The sequence below is a fragment of the Excalfactoria chinensis genome, chromosome 12, assembly GCF_039878825.1.
Source record: "Excalfactoria chinensis isolate bCotChi1 chromosome 12, bCotChi1.hap2, whole genome shotgun sequence".
Taxonomy (NCBI): Eukaryota; Metazoa; Chordata; class Aves; order Galliformes; family Phasianidae; genus Excalfactoria; species Excalfactoria chinensis.
In genome coordinates, this window is record NC_092836.1 from 11,680,438 (window position 1) to 11,702,720 (window position 22,283).

The window sequence follows — 22,283 nt, forward strand, 5'->3', positions numbered from 1 at the left end:
TCAGCCCCAGATTTTAAGCCAAAATTGCAATTTACTTCAATTTTTTAAAAATAAAAGAGCAAGCTAAGATGGCATCCATTCTCTTTGAATGGAGTTTCACTGTGGTAAGTGTTCTCCCTTACCTTGGCTGCAGAAATGTGACCGGAACCTGGAAGGAGAACATCACGAGTCATGTTCTGTGCCCTGCTGCATTTCAAGAAAGACTGATAGTACTCAGTTTACTCAGGAGCTTTTCTGCTTATGTAGTGGCTTGCTACATATAGCCCTTTGCAAGAAGCCAAGGCAACACAGAGCGCACAACTTTATGTAGTTGGGATCTTCTGATACAAAGTCCTACATTTAGATGTAGCTGCCATGAATATATATAGAGAATCCTTTCTGTAATAGTTTGTTAGATAAAATGAAGTAGCATTAGATGTCTATCAAAACATCACCTAAATAAACTGCAACAAGATTTTAAAAAGCTAATTTATTATTCTGTTACAAATTATAAATCTAGATCTAAATGATAAAATTTGTGTTTCAAAATAATTTCTTCACTTTTTCAGTACTTGACCTTGTAGTTAGTACAGGGAGCAGACAAACATGACCCCTGGTGGTACAGACTTGACATGTTACTCTCCCAAAGAAAATCAGGACAGCTTGTTAAGCTCTGCAGCAATAGGGATGGTGATTTGCTCTCTTTAAGTTGGTGGTAAATAGAGAAATAAAGTAGCCCTTTGCTGCAGTATTGAAAAGATGACTAGAGGTTGCAAATGCATCTTTTTGAAAGCAGAGCAAGTTTCTAGAATTTCTTTTTTCATCCTTTATTTTAAAATGTGTTTTAACTTTTTTTTTTTTTTTTTTTTTTTTTTTTTTTTTAAACCCTTCAAATATGCAGGTGAGCTATCATTATTCTGAATGTTAGCAAGTTTTTAGAAAGATCTTAAATCCAGGCAGTGCTGAATGAAGACAGTGTGTCTCACAGCTTGAGGCACTGTTGGGACACAGGGTAGCCTCATGACTTCAGCATTCCTTGTTTTAAAATGATGGGTTGTATCAGGATTCAAAGGAACAGTTTTTTCAGTGAAAAAAGTGATCATAAGATTGCATCATTGGACCCCTAGGATACATTTTCTTTCACATTAATTTATTTCCTAAATATGTATGTTTCAACTTTTCCCTATTTACATTTTTATAAGTAATTATAGAAGTGTTGTAAAGATGAGAACACCCAATATACCCACTATACTGCCTGTTCAGCTTTTAGACATCCATTTTGGTGAAGGATTACAGTATCCTTTGAAATTACTGCACTAATTATTCCTTAAGATGTAGTTCTCCTTCTTCATATTCTGGTCTTGCATGGAGGATGCCTGAGGATGCTTTTGTAGGCTGAACAATATGATAAGAAAATGGTGAAGAAACCAGTGCTAGGCAGTGCTCTCCAATTTTGTAGTGCAGTTGCACAAGCACTGCAAACCAGTTCTTCATTTTGCAGGGCTCTCTCAGGAGGTTTCTCTCACAAAGGAAGTGGAAACAGTATTTTGTTTAAAAGTGTACCATCAAAGCACAGGGAGAAGGATTTTTATTGCAATTGCATCGTTATTCCCAAGTTGGTCTGTTTCAGAGCATTGATTGACTGAACACCTGCACATGTTTGAGTCAGAACAATCAGTTTGTTCTAAATTATTCCTGACTTGCTTGGAGAGAGTCATTTTCAGCTCTCAACTTGAAAAGGGCATATTTTCACATAGGAGTACATCTGGCAGACAAAAGATTTTCTGCTGATAACAAATCTCAGAAACCATTATCAATATAATGTTACCCTTTAGCCACTCAACAGTACCGTGAGTATTTACAGTGGTCTTGGCAGTGCTTACAAACCATCTGCATCATTAAGGCACAGGATGGCTGGCCAGAAAATTGGAAATCTTACTAAGAGTTTGGGAACAGATAAACATGCTCCCACTTGTGCATTTTTCTTTTCTCAAAGAAGGTTTTAATACCAACTCAGTTGATAAAATTTATGACAACAATAGAGACTGCAGGATGGTAAGTCAGAACTTACTCTTGGAGGGATTCCAAATTAGGGCTACTTTCCTCATTTATTTCTGCTGAACCCTTCAGCATGAGAAGTTGGAAATCTGGTGTCATATGCAAGCTTGGTCTTTAGCTTATTAACTCTTTCTTCAGGATGGTTTCCATTCCAGCAAAGTCTAAAAATAACGAATTTAATCTCCAGAACACCTGGATATATATATATGCATATATATATATACGTATATATATATGCAAGTATCTAATTCTGCATTTTTTTGTCAGGAAAAAATACGTATATTTTTTGTGATGAAAAAATGCAGAATTAGATACTTGCACAAAACCTTCTCCTTTTACTCTGTTGGTCACAAATTATGAATATTTTATTAGTTAACTGTATGTTCCTAATGTGTGAATGCATAATGGTTGAGCTTTACAGGAAATTTTGCTTTAATTTAACATTGTGGTGCTTTAAATAATGTAAATGTATTTTGGTGTTTCCTTACAATCTCCTCTTCCTGGAATCTCTGTGCAGTATGACAGTCTTAAGCTGCATAAATAAAGACTGTAATTATGAATGGTAGCAAGGAAGTTTTGGGACTGGTAAGTACATCATTATGTTATTGTATTAGTGAATGTTACCACTTATTTAAAGGGTACTTAACAGCCTTAGCAGAAATTCTCCAGGGATGCCAAATGGAAAGACAAACTTGATATATTTGGTTTGCCAGTTGTAGGGGTTACCCAAAAATGGTTTCATTGCAAACAAGAATATTGAAGAGTTCTTGGGTCTATGACTGGTCAGAGATGGTTTTCTGAGTCACAGCTCAGGTTAAGTAACACATGCATTCTTATCGCTGCACTTTTTGTGGTCAGAGCTGCATATCACCCAGTATCTCCTGAATTTTGCATGTCCTTTGGATTTCCACAGCTGTTTCAGTTGGCTTTATAGGCAATTTCAGTAATTCTTTCAAATCAGAATTCTTGTCTCTGTAGGAGAGATACATTTGATGCTTTAGTCTTTCTTTCCTTATATTTAATTGCATGATATTTGGATTGATGTTTACTATAGAGAAGTCACATTTAGTCATTTGTATGAAGATGAAGGAATCTACAAAGAAAGCTTATGCCAGGGTAGAAAAGTTTTTTGTGTATAATTTGAGCAATTACATTTGCCACTGTGACAGCTAAATGTATTTGGCTGTGTTCCCTCCAGGTAAAAAAATTATTTATTATTAACTTGATGGTCATTAGTGTTTTGGGGCTGCAGCAGGTCACAGTTAAATGAAGAAGCTGAGAGACTTCTATTTTCACAAGAACAACCCTCTTCCCCCACCCCCCTTTCTTTGGCTAATATTGCAGTTCTAATGTGTTGGATTTTTTGTTTGCCATCCACTTGGAAATGGAATTCCTGCAGCAATAACAGTGCAGGTTGTTGGCAAGGTGAAAGGCTGGAGACCTTTTGTGTCAGGGTCCTTTTGCCCCATTCTGGTATTCTCTTGCCTTTACTGCACTACATTGTGAGGTGAGATCTTAATGAACATACTCAATTTTTTTTCCCAAGCTTGTTTCAGAAACTCACATTTAATCAGGCTATACACTAACCCATGTTTCTCCTGACACATTCATATAACAAAGAAATGATATGGTGATTAATTACTGGATGAACTTTGTTATTTGAAAGTTGAAGTCCTTCCCAGAACTGTTATGGAGCCATAAAAAGTTGACTCTCTTTCTCTGAATGTATGAGGCTTTGCTCTTAGTGATGCAGTTCTAAGCAGGTTAAAAACTTCTGTTTCCATAAGTGTTTCCCATGTGCTTCTCAGGGCACTCTCACAAGGGCATAAAGCTGAGAAAGCAAAGCGTTGTCTTCTGGGTTTTGTTGATATTTGACACTTTAACGCTCTATGAATTCTAGTTCCTGTCCTCCGTCTGTTATCACTTCCACAGTCATCTGTATTCTTAGCAAAGAAAAAGCAGCAAGAGGTCATGCCTTGTTCTTACATCTGTAGCAAGATGTAGCAAATGCAGCTAGGATGGGTATGCAATATAAATCATAGCTCTTGCAGATTGACCTTGTGAGTCCTACTTTATATCTAAAACGATGATATTCTTTTATTATTTTAGCAGAATGTCCTCAGATATATTTTGTATAGCTAAATATTCTCTACTGTGTTAAGTAGCATAACAACTAATCTGCTATCAGTTGTTAACTAATGTTCTTAAAAAAATGCTATATATATTTCTTTTTTTTATATAAAAAATGACTAACTAAAAATGACTATTAAAGAGTGACTAGCTCTATCTTTAAATGTTCTTATTAATAATTCTGAGGAAATGATAATACCCAAGCAGTGAAATTTGTATGAATTGAAAAGGAAAAAGAGATTTTTTTGGTGTGTTTTTTAATGTGCTGGAGTTTTTTCTCTAAAGTACCTCTTTTATAATCAGAAATACATATAAAGAAGTCTCTTTTGTAGTAATAATGCCTTTTGCTTGTCTTCAGTGCTCTGTGTATGAGTTGTTTCTCCAACCCCTAAAAAAGATGTTGATTCTTTAAGGACAGACAATGCATGTAAATAGCTTGTTGCAACTCTGCATATTCTCTTACAGAATGCCTTGCCAACTGCGGAGATAAAGTATATTTTTTCCAACACATTACTGAGTGAACAATCTACCAAAGTCTCACTAGCAACAGCAAATATTTGTGAAGGTTTTACACAAAACAGAAGTTCTTACCTGTATTATTTATTGGTATTACTAAAAGAATGATTTATATATTTTGTTAGGTGAACAAAGCAATCTCTAGTGGGATTGTTTCCCTGTGATAAAACTTCAAATTAGTATTAACTTTTAATTAATATCAAAATAATTAAGTAAGAGGTATTTTGTATTTCTTTCTGCCAGCAAGTTCCTGAAGGACACAAGGCTTGGATGAAGTCTCTCACCTAGCCTGGATAACAGAAAGGTTTAAAAACAAAAGCAAAACCATAACTGAGTTATTGAATGACCCTGGAGGAAGGAATGAAAATAATGAGGTTACATTAATTTTTCATAATTGCCAGCACTGTGGGTGATAACTGGAAGTAATAACTTGCTTTGTCTTGAAAATGCCCTTCAAAAACTGTTTTAGATGCCATTATACTAAAACAGGCAAGCAGAAAATGAATATGTCTGTACCAGAATCTGTTAATCTTGTCTAATTTACCTCACTGAGAAATCAATTAAGACTTTGTAAACTTTTGTGAACAAGTAACTCTGTGACTTTACAATGCTGGAAAGTCTGTCCAGCATTATAATTATTTCTATGCAATGGCACTGAAGTAAATTATGGTCTAAAAATTTAATTATTATTTATTTTTAAAACTTTAATTATTATTTATTTTAACACACAGTAGCGTAACCTGTGATTTATTTCTTGGTGAATCATCTGTAAATGTACTGCTGCTTAATGATGAAAAAAATAGAAAAATAGAAATAGAATAGGCAAAAAATATCTGAGGGTATCAGAATAGTCTTGTACAGCACTTTGGAGAGTGGTGTGTGAGAAATATGAGTTCTCGACTGACTCTTAGATTGTATTGACATTAGGAAATAATAATGCATAAAAAGAAAAGATCCAAGGGGATACTTGTGTTTGAGATTTCTTGCTGATTATGACACAGCTTTTATCCTCATTGTTGGCCCAGTTATTTCAGGCAGAGCATTCACAAATATCTGCTTCTGTGTTTCTGCTATTTCTGTGATATTTTCCTTTTGAACCTAAGAATTCTGTAAATGCAAAGTGTTTGGAATCACAAATGAGGTCAATGAAAGCCTCAGGAAATTTACTAAAAATAAATAAATAATAATAATCATCCAGTCATTTGGGTACCTCACAAATTTGTATATTGAGATGCAAACTAAACAGTTCATGAATGTGAATGCAGCAAAGTCAGACGTGTGGAGTCAAAACATCTTTCATTAGGAATCTGGAAAGGATTACTCTGAAATAGCCACATAAATAGTGGAGAATACATACGTAACTTTCTGCTGTAATGTTCAAAGTTTACAGTGATTAAATTACAAACATAAAATATTAGAGACTTGTTCATTAACAAAGGAACTGTTTTTTAAGATCATTTCTGAGAGTGAAATGTTAAAGCTCAAGATTGGAAGGTTTTGCACCTTAATATATTTTAGATACGTTGTGCTGAAGATAACATGATGACTTTATAGAACTATCTCTGTAGTCCATTAGGCTGTAGTGTTGCTCCTTCCTTAACTATTACCACAATAGATTGTTTAGTTCATGCACACCACGTTTAGTCAATAAACAAGCATCCAGATTATGTGGCAAGTTCATTTTCCAGAGGTTTTGGAAAAATCTAATTAGATGAGATAATGTAGTGTTACAGTAATGCAAAAGCTAAGGTATAAAATATATTCACTTGTAATCTGAGCACGGCCCAGACTGCTTTCTGTTAAGTGTTTTCTGTTGGAAATTACTTGTATGGAGAATGTAGCAGTGCTTTCTGATGAAGGAAGACCTACTGAATGGTGTTATTTTTACTTGAAAACATTTAATTTCATAATTTAAAATATTGAAGGCTTTGTTTTCATGTAGCATTACCAGTGCAATGTAAGAATGGAGATGTGTAGCAGGTTTTGCTTATTGTCTTTGCTTAGACTCTGCTGGTGTTTCAGGACTATGGAACTGAATATATATGGTAAATGCAGAATTCTAAACCCATTCTGGTTTTAATGTGTTTGCAGGGGGATGGACAGTGCAAGGGGTAGGGAGTCTTTCTCAGGCAGTTTGGTGCAGAATGTGCACAGCATCGCTTCTCCCTTTGCAAGGTGTTAGGGGAGCAAACCACTTCATGCCTTTCTTTTGGAGTGTTGGCTTTCTTTGGGGTGAATCTTGCAGGATAATAAATCAATTTGAAAAAAAATGATTTTAGAAAGTAAAGACAGCACAAAATGTGTTCAAGGCCTGGATTTTTCACACCAAAGTACAACATTTATGCTTAGAGATATGTAGATAGACAGATTTGCTACCTAGAAAATTGATTTCCTGAATATGTTCAATACACATTCTTATTATATTTGATTATATTATTATTTTTATTATATATTTTTATAATCTCTCTGTTATCAGATATTTTATGAGGAATGATATGTCTTTGCGTTAAAAAAGAAAACACAGATAATTGAGCCTGCATAAAAATAAATGCATAATCCAGGTTTACTCAGTAGATGTGAACAACATTACCAGTCCCATCTTATACACTATTTTTACAACTAGAATCTCATGATTTTCCTTCATATTTCCATGAAGTTTATCTAGTTTTATTGCATGTATTGCTAAATTACTGTAAATGTTATATAGTCTGTAATTGAACATGTGGTCTGTATAAGGAAATGTAGTTTTAAAAAACAATCCTTCTTCCCGGAACTTTTGAGGATCTCTTTTCTTTGTAAACAAACAGATTTGTAATTAATGATTCACCATTTTATGGTATTGCTGCTGAATGTATTGCAGCTGTGAGAAGTACATGTATGTGGGATGAGCTTTTACTCTTTTCTGTCCCTCCTGAGTACAGCAAATTCACTGTTTAATTCTTGGCTGCTTCTTCTACAAAGCTGCCTTTCATTTCATCATATCAAGCACGTTGACTGTTGCACATGGTTAAAGATACAGGTGTCTACTCTTTACATCTTAGACCATTCTTGCAGTTTGTGAGAAATCAATTCATCAGTAGATGGCAAATACTGGAGATGCTCCATTCCTATTCAACTTTTGACCATGGTGCTGTTTCCAAAGCTAAAAACATCTTTTTTCTTTTTTTGAGATTCTACCAATGTGAGCATAAAGTTAGACTTTGGAACAGAAGCACACAACTTCACAGTGCAGAACTCTCAGAAGTATGCAAAAGATAAATTGAACATATGCAAATGTCATGTTATTTGCAAGGAAAAAAAAAGTCATGGTTCAGTATACCATTAGATTTTAGCCTCCAAAACTCTACTTGAATAGTAAATTCATTTTTCATGGCAGCTCAGGGTTTTCCAGAATGACTGGAGTGAAAACTCACTAACTTTCCGCATAGCTTGACAGAAGTTGTGCATTTATGGGAATGTCCTGTTTACCAGAGGGATATCTGAAGATTGGATTAGCAGTAATCTAATTTTTTGTGCTAATGTTTTCATTGTGATGTAATAAATTTAGTCTCTGAGGAAATTAGAGTAACATTCATAGAGGAGGACAGTTTTTGTTGTGTTTAATGTGACTGCCCTTCATCTGTTGTCCATAATTCTAATGGATCTCCAGGAAACAGGAACAAGTTTCTGAAAAGTGAAGCAAGTGAAGAAGCATTTGCATGCTTCGTGTAAGATACAGGAGAAAGATAATTATTGGCAGTGATGATGTTAAGTGAGCTGAAAATGTCAGTGGTGGTAGAATAGGGGCACTTCTGAATGTGTGCAGAAGCTAAATGATAGAAGTCTGTAGTACCTACAGAGGCTGTTGTAAGAAGCATTTCATGTAAATGGATTGTTTTTGAGTACCTACACTAACAAATTACTTAAGTCTTACTTTGCAAATGGCAACATCCTGCTCTCCTTTCCTTTTTCAAGAGAGGTGATCTTGCCAGATTGAAACAGAGAAAAGTTGCCACTGTAGGATAATAATCCTGCTTTTGTGCTTGGACCTTAAAAGCTTTATTGCAGATATTTTCTGGAGTTGAACATTATGACTTAGGTTTTTAAAGAAGTATATAAAGCATTACATGGAATATAATAGTGCTTCTCATTTGCAATACTTTTTCTCTGCTTATCTTCCATTGGTTTCCTTAATTATTTCATCCCTCTACCCACCTTCCATCTAAGAAAATAGTCAGGTCATTTGGTTCAATTTGAATTTTTCAGATTTTGAAGGACCATAGGATTCTGAGCAGTAAGAAAAGCTTGAGAAGTTACTTGTAGTTTTTGTGCTATCAGCTTGCTTACTTTCTCCATCTATTGCTGCTGTGTATGAGTTGCTTTCCCTTTGACACTAAGTCCTCTTGTTGGGGTGTGTCTTTTATTGCTCAGGTTTGAAAGATCAGGTCTACAGTCAAACACCTCAATCCTTGCTTTTTTCTGACCTTAAATAGAAAATCCAGTATGATAAGCACTTAGCTTGTTTTCTCAGCTGATATGTGTAGATACATTTTATTTCTTAATTTAAATGTCTAAAGGCAAATAATGATTAACAACCTAATATTGTATCTTACCAACATCTATACGTGAAAGTGGGAGATTGAGCATAACTGTGATGATACTTGAAAAGCAAGCTTAGAGCATTTCATGTCTGACTGTTGTAAAAATTTATAACTAAAACCTGGGAAAAGCTCTACATTGAGAATCAGCTTGATAGTGCTTATGAACATTTCAATGTAAAATTAAACCAGACGTTCTGTAATTATTAAAACAAAGCAAAACAAAAAATCCAAACCCAGCCATCAATGTCCAAGCAAGCAAAAGAAAAATGAGAAATTCAGAGGTAATAGAGTTTCTAAGTATGGCTTATTGTAAATCACTGCAAACCAATTGTTAACTGTCAGACTGTCATTAACAACAGAATGTCCAAGACTGATTTTGAAAGCTGTTCTACTACAAACAAAATTTGTAGCATCAATATGCTTAAAAATAGGAGAGATTTAGAGATTCAGAACTTATTTCTGAAGGTAGGAAAGGGAACCAATATCTCAAGTGTAACTTCGAACCTCATTCTGCTTTATTCTCTTAGTAAAAAAAAAGCTTTAACTTGATCACTTCTCATTCAGTGAAACAGTCCTTAATTAATAAAGCAAACAAACATAAAAATCAGTACTTATTCTGTATGGAGGGATTATTTTGCATGCATACAGCAACCGCAGATGCAGAGATCATCAGGGTGTAGCAGAAGAACTAAAGGGGCTGCAGGGTGGCCCACTTCTTCAGTGAACACAGGGTACTGCTCATGACTGCAGCTACAGATGTCCTACAAGCTTTTCTGTGGTAAGTTTACTACAGAGAAAGACTTATTTGTCAATTACTCTCTCTTTTTTTTTTTTAACATATAAAAAAATATATTTTTTTAAATCACAGAATCAACATTTTGTGCATGCATTTTAGAATCATTTTATTTTATTAATTTTTCAATTAAATTTATTTTATCAATTTCAGTTTCTCTGGTTATCTTTTCAATATATTTTTTCAGTAATAAGATTATGAAACAAGCTACACATCAATTTAGGGATCTTTTTCCCCCTTTTTGTTTTGCAGGCACTTGTGATCTGGTAGGAGGTGTCGTCATAAGAGAAGAGTCAGAAAAAGAAAGAGGTGATCCCAGTTGAAAGACTAAATTGAGGCAGGTAATGATAAAGTCCCTTGTCTTGTACCTCTTCCCATTTAATATACAAACTATATAGTAGCTGCAACTTAGAATGCTGCATGATGAGTACAGAAACCTTTTTTTACCTAATGGCTTTGTTAAGAAAAAAACCTGAAGCACTGTTATGCTGTTCTTTCTTTTAGGTCAAACCTGTGGTGAAATCATCCAGTGTACTTCTGGTTTCCTCCATAGAAGATAGGAAGCTCATAAGAAGCCTTCTTGAAAAGGATTACACTGCAATCATTTTTGCTTTATAAATACTTTATCATATTGTAAACTGTTTTGAATAAATCACTATCACCCCAAATTGCAAAGAGCTTTCAATTAATGTATATAGACTTGTCACTATTTTAAAATGTGTTTTTATTAGAAATGCAAAGAATCTTTGGTGTTAAGATTTTCTTGAAGTGATATACTCTTCCAAAACTTTGCTAACGGAGATGTGATATGGAGGAAATACGCATATGTGACCTAATTTTTAGAGGAATTTTGTTACTGGTATGGTTTGCTATAGAATAGGAATATTGTATCCTTTTTTATTTATTGCCTCTAAATGTAGTGGAAGTTTATAGGTTACTTGTGGTACCCTCTTCTGTTCTAGTATGCTTAATGGACCTGCTTATGATTTCATTTGCAGTGACTTTACGTTAGAATGATGTCACTGATTAGTATTACACTTGACTTAGACTGATGTAAACAAGGAAATAGTTAAACCATTGGTTCACAGAGACCTGCTGACCACTGCAGTTTACTCTTGAAATTCAGTCTTCTGAAAAATGGTGCAAAACAATATCTGAATAGAAAATGGATAATGTATGCAGGGGAAGCATTTAGCATGCTGAGATGTGGACTATGGGTCTGTTACTGAAGAGATTTCTGTTAGGCTGAATTTGATGCTGACAATTTTAGACATTTGCAGGTTAAGGCTATCAACTGGCAGGATATGTGAAGAAGTAATTCTGGAAATGAAAGTTACGTGATAAGATGTAGGGACCTAGAATATCTGCTAGATTCTACTAGAGAAGTCCATGGAGAGCTGTAAATATCTGGATAGTATTTAACCATGAAGGAATGGAACCAAGTGAACTACAAAATAAATTGTTTCTGTGATATGTCATCAGAGTTATGCAGTTGGCAAGTTTCCACCAGGTAAATTTTTTATGATGTCTCAGTTTCTTACCCTACACATTTTTTCTTCTCTTTGTAATTTTAACCTGCATCCTATAGTTTTTAACCTTCAACCATTTATAACTCTTGATTTTGGATTATTATGCATAAACTGTGTTACCTGGTGTCTCTTAAACTCAGACTACACAAATGCCTGTCTCTGTGTTAGCACTGTAGATTCTTCTGCCAACTTGTGCTCATGTGAGCTTGCTTGTCAGACAGACGATAGTTTCACATTTGCATAAAATCAACTTTGTTCATGTAATTAGAATGTGGAAATGCTACCAGCTATATTGTTTGTAGTCAGATGTGTTGTATATATCCCTTCTCATTTACATATTTATTTGGCTTATTGGTAAAGGGAAGGAAGTGTTCTGAGGGGGAATTCTAGGTAGTTGTACTCAACGTGATTTTAGTTTTAGATGTATGTGTTGGAGAAACAGCTTTATTGGTTAAGACAAATTGAACTGATGATTCTTCTGTGCTGAGAATTATATTTCTCTTCCATAAATCTCTGCTCATTAATGAGATAGCTAATAATAATGATGTTTTTACTTTTACTCATGAAATGGATGTATTTTAGGTTGTGTGACTAGCGATGATGAGGTCCATGGGAAAGTGTTAGCAGTGCGTAGGCTGGCATATCTGTTCATGCAGGGGGCAAGAGGGAAGTGGTTCTGCATTAACTAAATTGTTTTGGTTTACTTCTTGTTGCAGAAAGTTTGCTACATCTGATTGTTAGAAATGTGCACACTCCAAATTCATAGCTGCTTTTTTTTAAGCTTCACGCTGAAGATATCTTTGTGTCTGTAAGACTCTATGCAAGCCATCCTCCTTTGTACAAGTCAACAAGTTAGTATAGGGAGCTCAATTATAATTTCTGTAGAAATTGTGATCATGACTTGACTGGTGTATGGATGCATGAATTATGGGATTCCATTGTGAATCACAAATACTGCAAACCTAGTTAACTGCAGTCTATTCAGTCTAGCTTGCTCAAGCAGTGGGCAGAGCAGACAGCTGCCTTGGTGGCAATCTGTCTCCTCGTGTCTGTGCTGAGAAGCTGTGACTTGTCTGCTCTGAACCACAGTCTTCTCATCTCCCTGTCTGCTCAGGCTAGGGTTTAGCATGTCTGGTGAGTGGCTCCCTTCCTGTGACTGATTTCTGCCTCAGATATCTACACCCCTAAAAAAGGGATATTTCCTTCTATTGTTCAGCTCAGTGTTTCTTACCAAAGTCCGAGAGGAACAGGAAGATGAATGGGGTTTCTAGAGAGAAAGGAGAAGTGGCAGGAAGGGAAAGCTGCTGCTTCTAGGATATGAACTGCGATCCCTGCTGGATTGGCAATGTGAGAAAATGAGACTGTGGGAAGAAAGGAGGCCTGAGAATGGCAGAAAACTCTCAGTCCTTCTACAGAAAGATCAGAAAGCTGTGAGATGGCTCTGCCATTATTTAGAAATAAAGATAACAGTTTAAAATAGCACTAACTCTTAATTTTAAGTTTAAAAATATAAACATGGAAATCAGAAAATACATATAATGTAATTTTTTTCTCAGTATATTAAAACATTTTTATTGGTTTACCTGTTTTCAGTCCTTCCTCAAATCCGACCCCAAAGATTACAAAATTCTATATTTTTTTTTATGAGGTAATTACAGTGCCTAATAATAAGTATAAAATGGAAAATATTAAATAACTTTTGTTCATGTTTGCTACAGCTTCTGATTGCTACATAGTTTGCTTTTTTTCCCCAATACATAATATAACTTCATATGGCAGTGTGCTCCATATCCTACATCATCATGTAAATTTTCCAGTCATACACAATTTACATCATCACACGAGGCTCTGAAAACTCCCCTTTAGGGTCCAATTTTAATCAAAACAGATAATCTCTGCAGTTTCTGTGGAGAATCTTCTGATTCACATCTTTATAGAGGAAACTAAACCTTAGATGTTTATAGTATTTATGTATCCAGTAATGTGTATTTATGATGCTCAGCACAGTATTTTGTAATCAGTCACTTAGCCCCAGAGCTGTTCATGTTAAGCATATACTACAAAAATGATTGTTTGAACTGTGTAAGAAAGTGGTGTCCTACTGTTTATTTTGCCCCAAAGTTGTAAAAAACAAACAACAGCAACAAAAAAAGTAAAATAAGGACAGGACATTTTTCAGTTCTGGGGGTAGGTTTTTTTGTTTGTTTGTTTTATTCAGATAAAAATGTAGAAATGAAAGAGGAAACCTGAACAGATGATTTCAAGTTACCAAGCAACAGAGCTTGGAGCAAGTTTCCCAGGCAATGGAGAAAGAATTGGAGTAGGTGCTAAGTGGATTTTCTCTTTTGTATGTGATCATTAAAGTTCACAGACTCTTGACAGATTTCATGGAATGATAAGCATTCAGCTGGATAATAATGGTTTGTACAGTTTCTTTACTGCATAGCTGGAATGGTTTACTCAAAGAATTGTGGATGTGCCGTATAGATGACATACATGTCCTAAGTAAAGTCTCATGTGATAAATAGTTTTTGTAGGTGACACTGGTGGAGTTTCCTTTGCTTCAGTATTCTCAGATAAAGTCAGCTCTATTTTATGTTTTTCCAACTGAAATCCAGTCCTGTGGTGATGCATTGTGGCTCTTAACAGAATACAAATTTGAGTAGAATGTATGTAGACTGTTCTAAGCGTTTTTGAAGATAGTTTTAGAATGTTCAGCGTTGCATATGAGATTTTTCTTCCTAACAACAAAACAAAACAGAAAAAAAAAGTGCTAAATTGTAAGAAATGTAATGCATCTCTTATGCAGAATTATGTTAATGTTCTCATGTTACTCTCTGCAATATACTTCCATAACCTGTGAACTGTATAGAAATTTGATCAGTGGTTCATTTTACTACTATGTTACCCATACAAGTATGTACAGTTGTTTATTTCAAAGTATTATGTTGCACATTGAAATAGTATTTAGTGGAGAAAGCTGATCAAAGAATATTCGCGTTTACATGCCATGCAAAGACTGACGACTATAGATTTTAGTGGGTAAACAATATTTTTTCGTGTGTTTATTTTATCTTCACACATACGAAATGCTTGGGAACGTGCAGATGATAGTTTCCTGAATATGTAAAGGAGATAATTTTGGCATTTTTTGAGAGCTTCAATATTCCATTGGATGATGATGTGAGAACTATCTTTATAATTAAGTTTTAAAATACAGATCTGTTTTTTTAAATGGTTATGTAATGTGACAACAGTAGCTTCCCATGTTGGAGATACTAAAATCTAAATAAAAGATAATGGGTGTGTAAAAGATAAATCACATTGTAGTAAGCACTGGAGTGCTTGATTATGCAGATTTAGCATAAAGTACAGAAATAATTTTAATTATGTATGTTTATCTTTATGATTAACTATTCCATTTCAAATTTAAATTATTTTTCTTCCAATTGTCAGATACTTGTTGCTCATTACCAAAACCATTAGAAAATAATACTGGCCTTCAAAGGCATCCAGTTGCTTCCTTTCTTCTCACATGGGAAACTCAGTACCTTTTAAAATAACTGAAGTATTTGAAGAACAGAGTAAGTCAGATATCTAGAAATAAAAGAGTATCTTTAGTGGGGAGAATAATTTGAGTGGAATACTGAATTCCACTTACATCTCAAAGGCTGTAAAGGTGATCCATCTCTTATGTAGAATTCAGACCCCTGGTTATGATTGAAGTTGCATAATTCCAGTTCTGAAGACGGTTCAAATATTACCACAAAACACTGCATTTAAAATACTATTCCAAAGAGCCAAGAAGCTCTTTAGAATACATTTGAAGTATTATTAACTCTGATGTTTGTTAGCTTTGCAGATTAGGGCCTGATGTTTAAATACTAAATAGCTTATACCAGCAGTAATTTTAAATGCATGTAAGTAAAACCCACCCGTATTTAGGAAAGCACTTCCTGGAGAATTAGGGAACCGAAAATCAAACCCATAAATTACTATAGCTTGTGATTTCACTGAGCCAATGTAAATGGAAAAAAAAAAAGAAAAAAAGACAGTAAGGGATACACTTGAGGGTAGGTTAGAACAATGATTACAAAGCAGTATATCCATTAATAATAATTTTAGTAGATATTATTAGATGCTCCTATGAAATTGCACTTTTGAATATTAAAAAAAGTTCCATGGCAATCAATCTAAAGCATTATTGCAACATGGCAGAGTGTATGCCAGCACTCTTCCTTGGTCAGCACAGACTGTTTACAGTGATACTCTGAAAAGAATTGAAGTTTTAACAATAAAAAATGAATAAAATTGATTTCTACAAAAAAGGTGAATAGCGCATTTGAAGTTTTGTATATTTCCACCAGCTAGAGAGAAGTCAATATGCTGCCCATATATTCTGTAATCTATCCAGCAAATACATGAGATATATAGTACTTTTGCCTCTGAGTAGTAGAGTTTGAATTTATTTCTGGAATTATTTCACTCTTTTTTTTAATATAAACAAACAAAAATTGTGTTGTTTTTTTTTTTTCCCTCCTGCATTTGAGCACAGGTGCAGAATAGAAATTCAGAAGTCACTGATTGCATTCATAGGGTGGGAAGTGGAGAATGCACTAATATGCATTGTCTCTTTATTTTTACAGAATGAGACACTTACAGCTCTTGCATTTTAACTTGTTCAATGTGGTTTTCCACACAGTTTTAAACTTTGTATGCACCTTAAAAAGTAGAGGAAGTGTTTTTGTTAGGATGTTCCCTGTGCTTATCTGCGTCATGTAAGTGATGGTTTGAAATTTATTTTTCGGTTGTAACTGTCTATCTAATATGAATAGAGAAAACTATCAAAAAGTTTCTTCCTTTGAATATATTTGTGAAGCAATAATATTCTTTAAGTTTTGAGAAACTTTTTTGGTAAGAGAGAAAAAAATACTAATCTTGGGCAAAAAAAACCCAAACCACCAAAGGACAGGATCTTCTAGATATTCTGTTCTTTTTACAAAGAAAGAAAGTAACTGTCAAAATTTCTGGTGAAAGCACAGTTTCAGTAGGTCATTTCAGGAAACATTCTGTGTGCTTTCAATTACAAACGAAATTATCCCTCATGCATTTCAAACTTCATACACAAATTACTTTTTTGCTTGAAACTTTTTCTATGTAGTCTCTTTCCAGAGGACACTCTTCTGTTATGACAGCATGTGTGGTTACTTACATACAAGTCAACATCTGAGTTTCTAAAACTCCTGCTGGTTTCCCTTGGAATCTGTCTTTAGACACATTGGTAGAATATGTTGTAAGTCCTTGTTTTATGCACGAGTTGAAGAATAAGTGGATATATGATCACTATAAAACAAAAACAAAACCCCGAAAAAAATACCAAACCAAACCAAACAAACAAACAAAAACAAACAAACAAAAAAAAAAAACAAACAACCCAAACATTATTGTAGTATTCTGATTAAGTATGATTTGTTTTACTGTTCCATTTTCTTTCTGTCTTTAATCAGTAAAAGACTACTGCTTGGAATGCAAGCACTCAATGACAGTTTCATGGGTTGGATGATATCCCTAAACTTCCTCTTTGTCTACAAAAGTACTTCATTTTAACAATCTGAGTTATGCTATTTGAGGCTGTTTTGTGTAAATACAAGGCAAAATGTTGTACTGCATCAACAGTGTTGAGCTAACCTTTTATTTAAGACTTTCCGTTCTCTCTCATCTATTCAGGACAACAGATTCATTGATGTCTTAGCAACCATAATAAAATACACCAGAAACAGAATGAAAGGAAGATCAGGTTGTAGCATCTTGGCTATTCTCCAGACAAATGATGAAATGTCATACAGCAAAGCTGGAATAAAAAGGCAGTTTTGTTTTGGCTTAAAATTAGAATTGCGTTAATAATGCTGATGCTGTGTAGTGCAGGTGTTGAATAGTTGAATACTAGATGGTAATGTTATGGTTGTCAGTTTCTCAACAAGAGAACAGAACTCTTCTTATACCTGTTTTAAAGGAAGTTTCTAATATGAGCTGCCTCTTCTTGGTGGTTTTGTTTGTTTGTTTGTTTGTTTTTTGTTTTTTTGTTTTGTATGTTTAAATTAGTAGTAAAACTGTGTGCTGAAGTTTTTGGAAACAAAGTGAAATACTACTGTAACATTACAGAGGCATGTGAAAGCCAGTCTTGATTTAAGACATTTTTTTTGGTCTAAAATTAAGAATATGAAGATCTGTTACACATCAAGAATGTGAAGATCTAATTACCTGTCAATTTATTGTAGGTGTGTTGATCATCCTGACAACTAACCACCATTACGAAATCCCAGAGCTGATTATGTGGTGTGGGCATCTCATTATGCAGAATTATAATTAACGTGCATATAAGAACTGGTTACTCAGACATACTAGTAATTGCAGTGAAACAGTTGTCAGGGGGATGTAATGAAAGTGTAATTTCAGAAATGAGTATACCTCTGAGATATTAGTGGTTTAGACTTTGATGGTTACAGAATTGATGGCAAAAGTATTTCATCATGGATATAAGTGGCAAGAGCTCCATGTGATTGAATGCCAGTTTGAGTGTCTGTTTTTTTTTTTTTGTGTGGATTTTTTTTTTTTCTAAAAACAAACCAAAACAAAAAAATTAACCATCAGCTCTAGAGTCTCCTCAGGCTCTGAAGGCTTTTTATTAAAAGAAGTGTAAAAGATGGAGCAGTACCATTCCAAAAATGATGTAATGGATAAAAATCTGGTTTGAAATTTGAAACCGTTCAGATGACCTCAGATTGTAAGAAGATCAGTATAAGTTATCATAGTCATAAAGTATGTCTGAATCAGTACCCCAAAAATATATCCCCAAATCAGTACCCCAAAAGAAAAAACATACAGAGAATAACATAAATTCAGGAACGGAGCTTGGTGGGAGTCTCTAAACATTTGAAACTGATTGGAAGAAAACCCCCACAAAATAATAAAGTGGGAGCAATATTCTGATCTTTTCCAGAATCTTTGTCTGCATCATTTTACCATTAGGGATAGGAAAGAAAAGCTTTTAAATCAGCCAGAATCAGATTGATTCATAAAGCAAACAGGAAACATATTATGAGGCAAGTCTTCATGCTATGATAGACATCTAGGGATACTCATCGTTGGCAGTCTATTAGTCTTTGGCTTAGGGGGTGGAAACTCTGGTTTGTCTCCCTGGGTAATGTATGGAATCCTGTTAGTATTCCAGCTCGGTTTATGTGGCCTTGGGGAGCAAAGTCTGATCTTAAAATAAGTTGTAATTTTTGCTGATCAGATAGTGGTATGACTGGCCAGCTATTTTTTCCATGACTTTTGTAGGAGGATCTTATGACAAATCCATGACATACTCCTATTTTGTTCTTAAACATTATGCATAGGTTACTCGTTTCATCTGAGATAACCAGGGGGTGGTGATTGGGAGACTCCCTTTGGATAGGTGACTTTCAAAGATTTTTCTATTTAAAATGTGGAAAATTAGTTTTAAGTACAAAAAACAAGGTGAATACACCTTTCAGATATGCTCTCTTAAATGACCAGTGCAATAACAGAAATGTACTGCTCTCATGTTAGAAATAATATGCATATATTTATTACTGAAGGCAATATATGTAATACTACAAAAACAACTCAAGCCTGCAGACTTGCTTTACTAAAGGTATGTATTATGACACTTGTACCTAATTCAACTCCTGCAGACAGTGCTGTGTTTTAGCAGTTTTAAGCAATAGCTGTTTCAGGTTGGAATCTATTTTAGGGGTTTGTCTAAACATTAACTTTTTGTACATCCCTTCCATGAAATCTATGGAGAATGAGCAAAACAGAATAGGCAAGACAGATTATATCCAACTCTCTCTCTTCTTTGTAAGAGGATTTATATTTCTGGGCATTCTAAGAGGTTTATTCATTGGCTATGTTATCACTGTTAGCTACTGTAAAAACACTGAATGTTTGCAGTCTGTGATGGTAAAGAGAATTAGGAGCAAGGTTTGGAAGACATAATAGCTCAGATTCTGGGATGAGCTTAGCTGTATTTGCAGTGAATGAGCCCAGCTACTAGGCATAAACATGCAGATCATGGTCATGAAATTAGTGCATGCATAGCACTGCTGTGCAGGAAGAACAAGGTGAAAATGATACCTGCCTTGGTAGCTTTGTCCATTAGAGGTGACCTGTGCATGGCTAAATCTGTCCTGTTTCAGTACTACTTACTTATTAACTGCTCAGTTTGCGTGAGAGGTATAGATTCTTAAAGTACGACGTTTCAGGACAACTCTGCATTGTTCTGTGTCGATATGCAAAATTTTTACTGAGATACCTTGAACAACGATACAGCTCCTATGTTTTGTAAGACTGAATGATGCTAGCTTTGCCCTGTGAAGATCAGTAGACATTAACTCTGTTAATTGTATGCCTTATGTAACAATTACAATCTATTTTTCTCTGTGGTTTCTTATTTTTTTTTTTACATTTTCTTATGTGGTGTAAGATGCATAAAGAATAAGTGAAAATGGGAAAACTTAAATGTAATAGCTGCACTCGAGGGTGTTGCATCAACCCACTATATAATTACTATATTTAAAATGTCAAATTTAAATATAATGTCTTTAAATGACTTATTTCGGGTATTAGTAGACAAACTAAAAGAGAAGAACAGCAACGGATTCTGAGTGACTCCTGAAAGCATTTGATTTAGTAGCACAACTGAGTGGATTAAATTTTGATATCTGGGCAGAAACAGCAGTATTGTACTTGGACTGAGAAATTACTTGCTGGCTTTGTCACAGTTGATGTTAATTATTGATAGGGGTTTCAGTAATAGCGCATGTGCCAGCAGAGTTGACTGTAATATAAGATAGGAACTGCAGTGATGCTAGAGGGAATATAGAGAGGGAAGCACCTGTAGCATTTGGAGTTGCATGCTCTGATCATCAGACTTTTGTTTTGCTGCAATACATTCATGAGCGATTAATATAATGGAAAGATGAGTCGTCAGGCTTATTTCTATCGTGTTCCTCCACAGGAATTACATAGAAGAACTCAACTTCAGCCTGAGCCAGCAAAGACGAAGGCTCTTCAAACAGTTATTGAAATGAAGGTATAGTGTTTGCATGTTTTCCTTTGTATTATTTTTTGTAGCTTAAAGTCATGTACTGTCTCTGGCTGGAATGGAAATAATTTTCCTTGCAGCAGCCTGCAAGGTGCTCTTTCAGATTTGTGATCAAAACAGTGTTGATAACACCCTGATATTTTAGTTACTGCTGAGCTATTCTAACACAGCATCAGGGCTTTCTGTTTCTCGCTCTGCTCCCACCAGCAAGTGGATTGGGGTGGACAAGCAGCAGGATGGGAATAGAACCAGGGCAGCCAGACTATGCTGACCCGAGAGATATACTATAAGTCATGTTCAGCAGTAAAACTGAAGTGGGCACAGCATTCAGTGCTTGGTTTTAGAACATAATTTCAAGCATTTTTAAGCATCGGGAAAATCTGTGAAGTCATATTGAGAAACCTCCGTAAATGAAGACACACTTCAGCCATGAGAACTGCAGAAGTCTATGTGATGGCATTACAAATGGAAGTTATTCTTATCTATGCTGATAATTTACTGAGTGTTTGGCGTTGAATTGGACATTGCTCATGTCCCTACATTAAATAAGTATTGTCTTTGGAAAACTGTACTCGTGATTTGCCAGAACTGACAGTGTTATCTACAGCCAAGTCAGAGTAGAAGCATTGGTTGGTGGTGAGGTGTGTATATCAGATATTAACTCAACTTTTTATTTTCTATTTGTCAGTAAAATTCTCTTGTAGGTTTTATTTTATTTTTATAACCAGACTGACAATTCCTCGTTCTACAAATTTCTTGGCTCTCTACAACTTACTGAAATGTTTAAAATGAATGCTGAGAATCCACTCTCCTTATTTTGTTTTCTTGGTAAGACCTGATTAAGAAACAGGCACGGCATTGTTTTGAGTAAGGATAAATGAATATTCCTTTTTAAAAGACTCAAAAATCAACATCAAAATGCAAAGCAAAACAAAGCAAACAATATTCCTCCCAGCCCAACAACAACAAAAACAAGACTAACCAACCCCTTCCCTCTCCCCTCCCACCCCTCCCCAAAAAAAAGTTTCAGGAGGGCTGATAATAGCTCTGTTGATTGTTATTTAGTCACTGTTTTATATCCAACCTAAGGAAAGTATTAATTTCGTCAGCAGAGTGATGCAACAAAATGTGATGAAACAACTATCTTAGTCATAAGCGCAGTTTCCTCTTTTTGATGTATAATATTACTGAAATGTTTTGTCTTTTATCCCTACAATAATGAAAGAGAAACAAAAAAAAAGCTTATTTGAAATGGGAAAACTGATATTTTCACATAATTCCCTGAATCTGGAATCTGTCTTGAAGAAAAATACCATACACAAGATAATTTGTGAGTTGGCAGTGCTGTCTGAAACACACTAATGATGGTCTTTCATTTCAGTCTTCTTAAAAGGGAGTGCAAATTAAAGGCCTCACTTTGCCAGTGACTTCTGTTAAGAGCAAATGAGTTCAGCATGTCTGGACATTGCAGTAAACACACAGTAATAACAGCAGCAGTACTTTCTAAATGCTGTATCTGCTTTTTATATAATCCAATTAGCTTGGATTATATGAACAGTGGAAAAGGT

The 22,283-nt window shown here is 34.8% G+C and overlaps 1 protein-coding gene across 17 annotated transcripts in view; it reads left to right on the top strand.

The window, feature by feature from the left end:
• The window catches only part of ERC2 (ELKS/RAB6-interacting/CAST family member 2), a 369,674-nt gene that overhangs the window by 54,305 nt on the left and 293,086 nt on the right, over nucleotides 1-22,283 (top strand). For all 17 annotated transcript variants that reach the window (XR_011905070.1, XR_011905073.1, XR_011905076.1 and 14 more), the window contains one exon: nucleotides 20,629-20,703. Coding sequence is in view for 1 of the 17 variants with exons in the window: in XM_072347008.1 (XP_072203109.1) it covers nucleotides 20,629-20,703 (75 nt within the window). In the remaining 16 variants the exon portion in view is untranslated. The remainder of the gene's footprint in view (nucleotides 1-20,628; nucleotides 20,704-22,283) is intronic.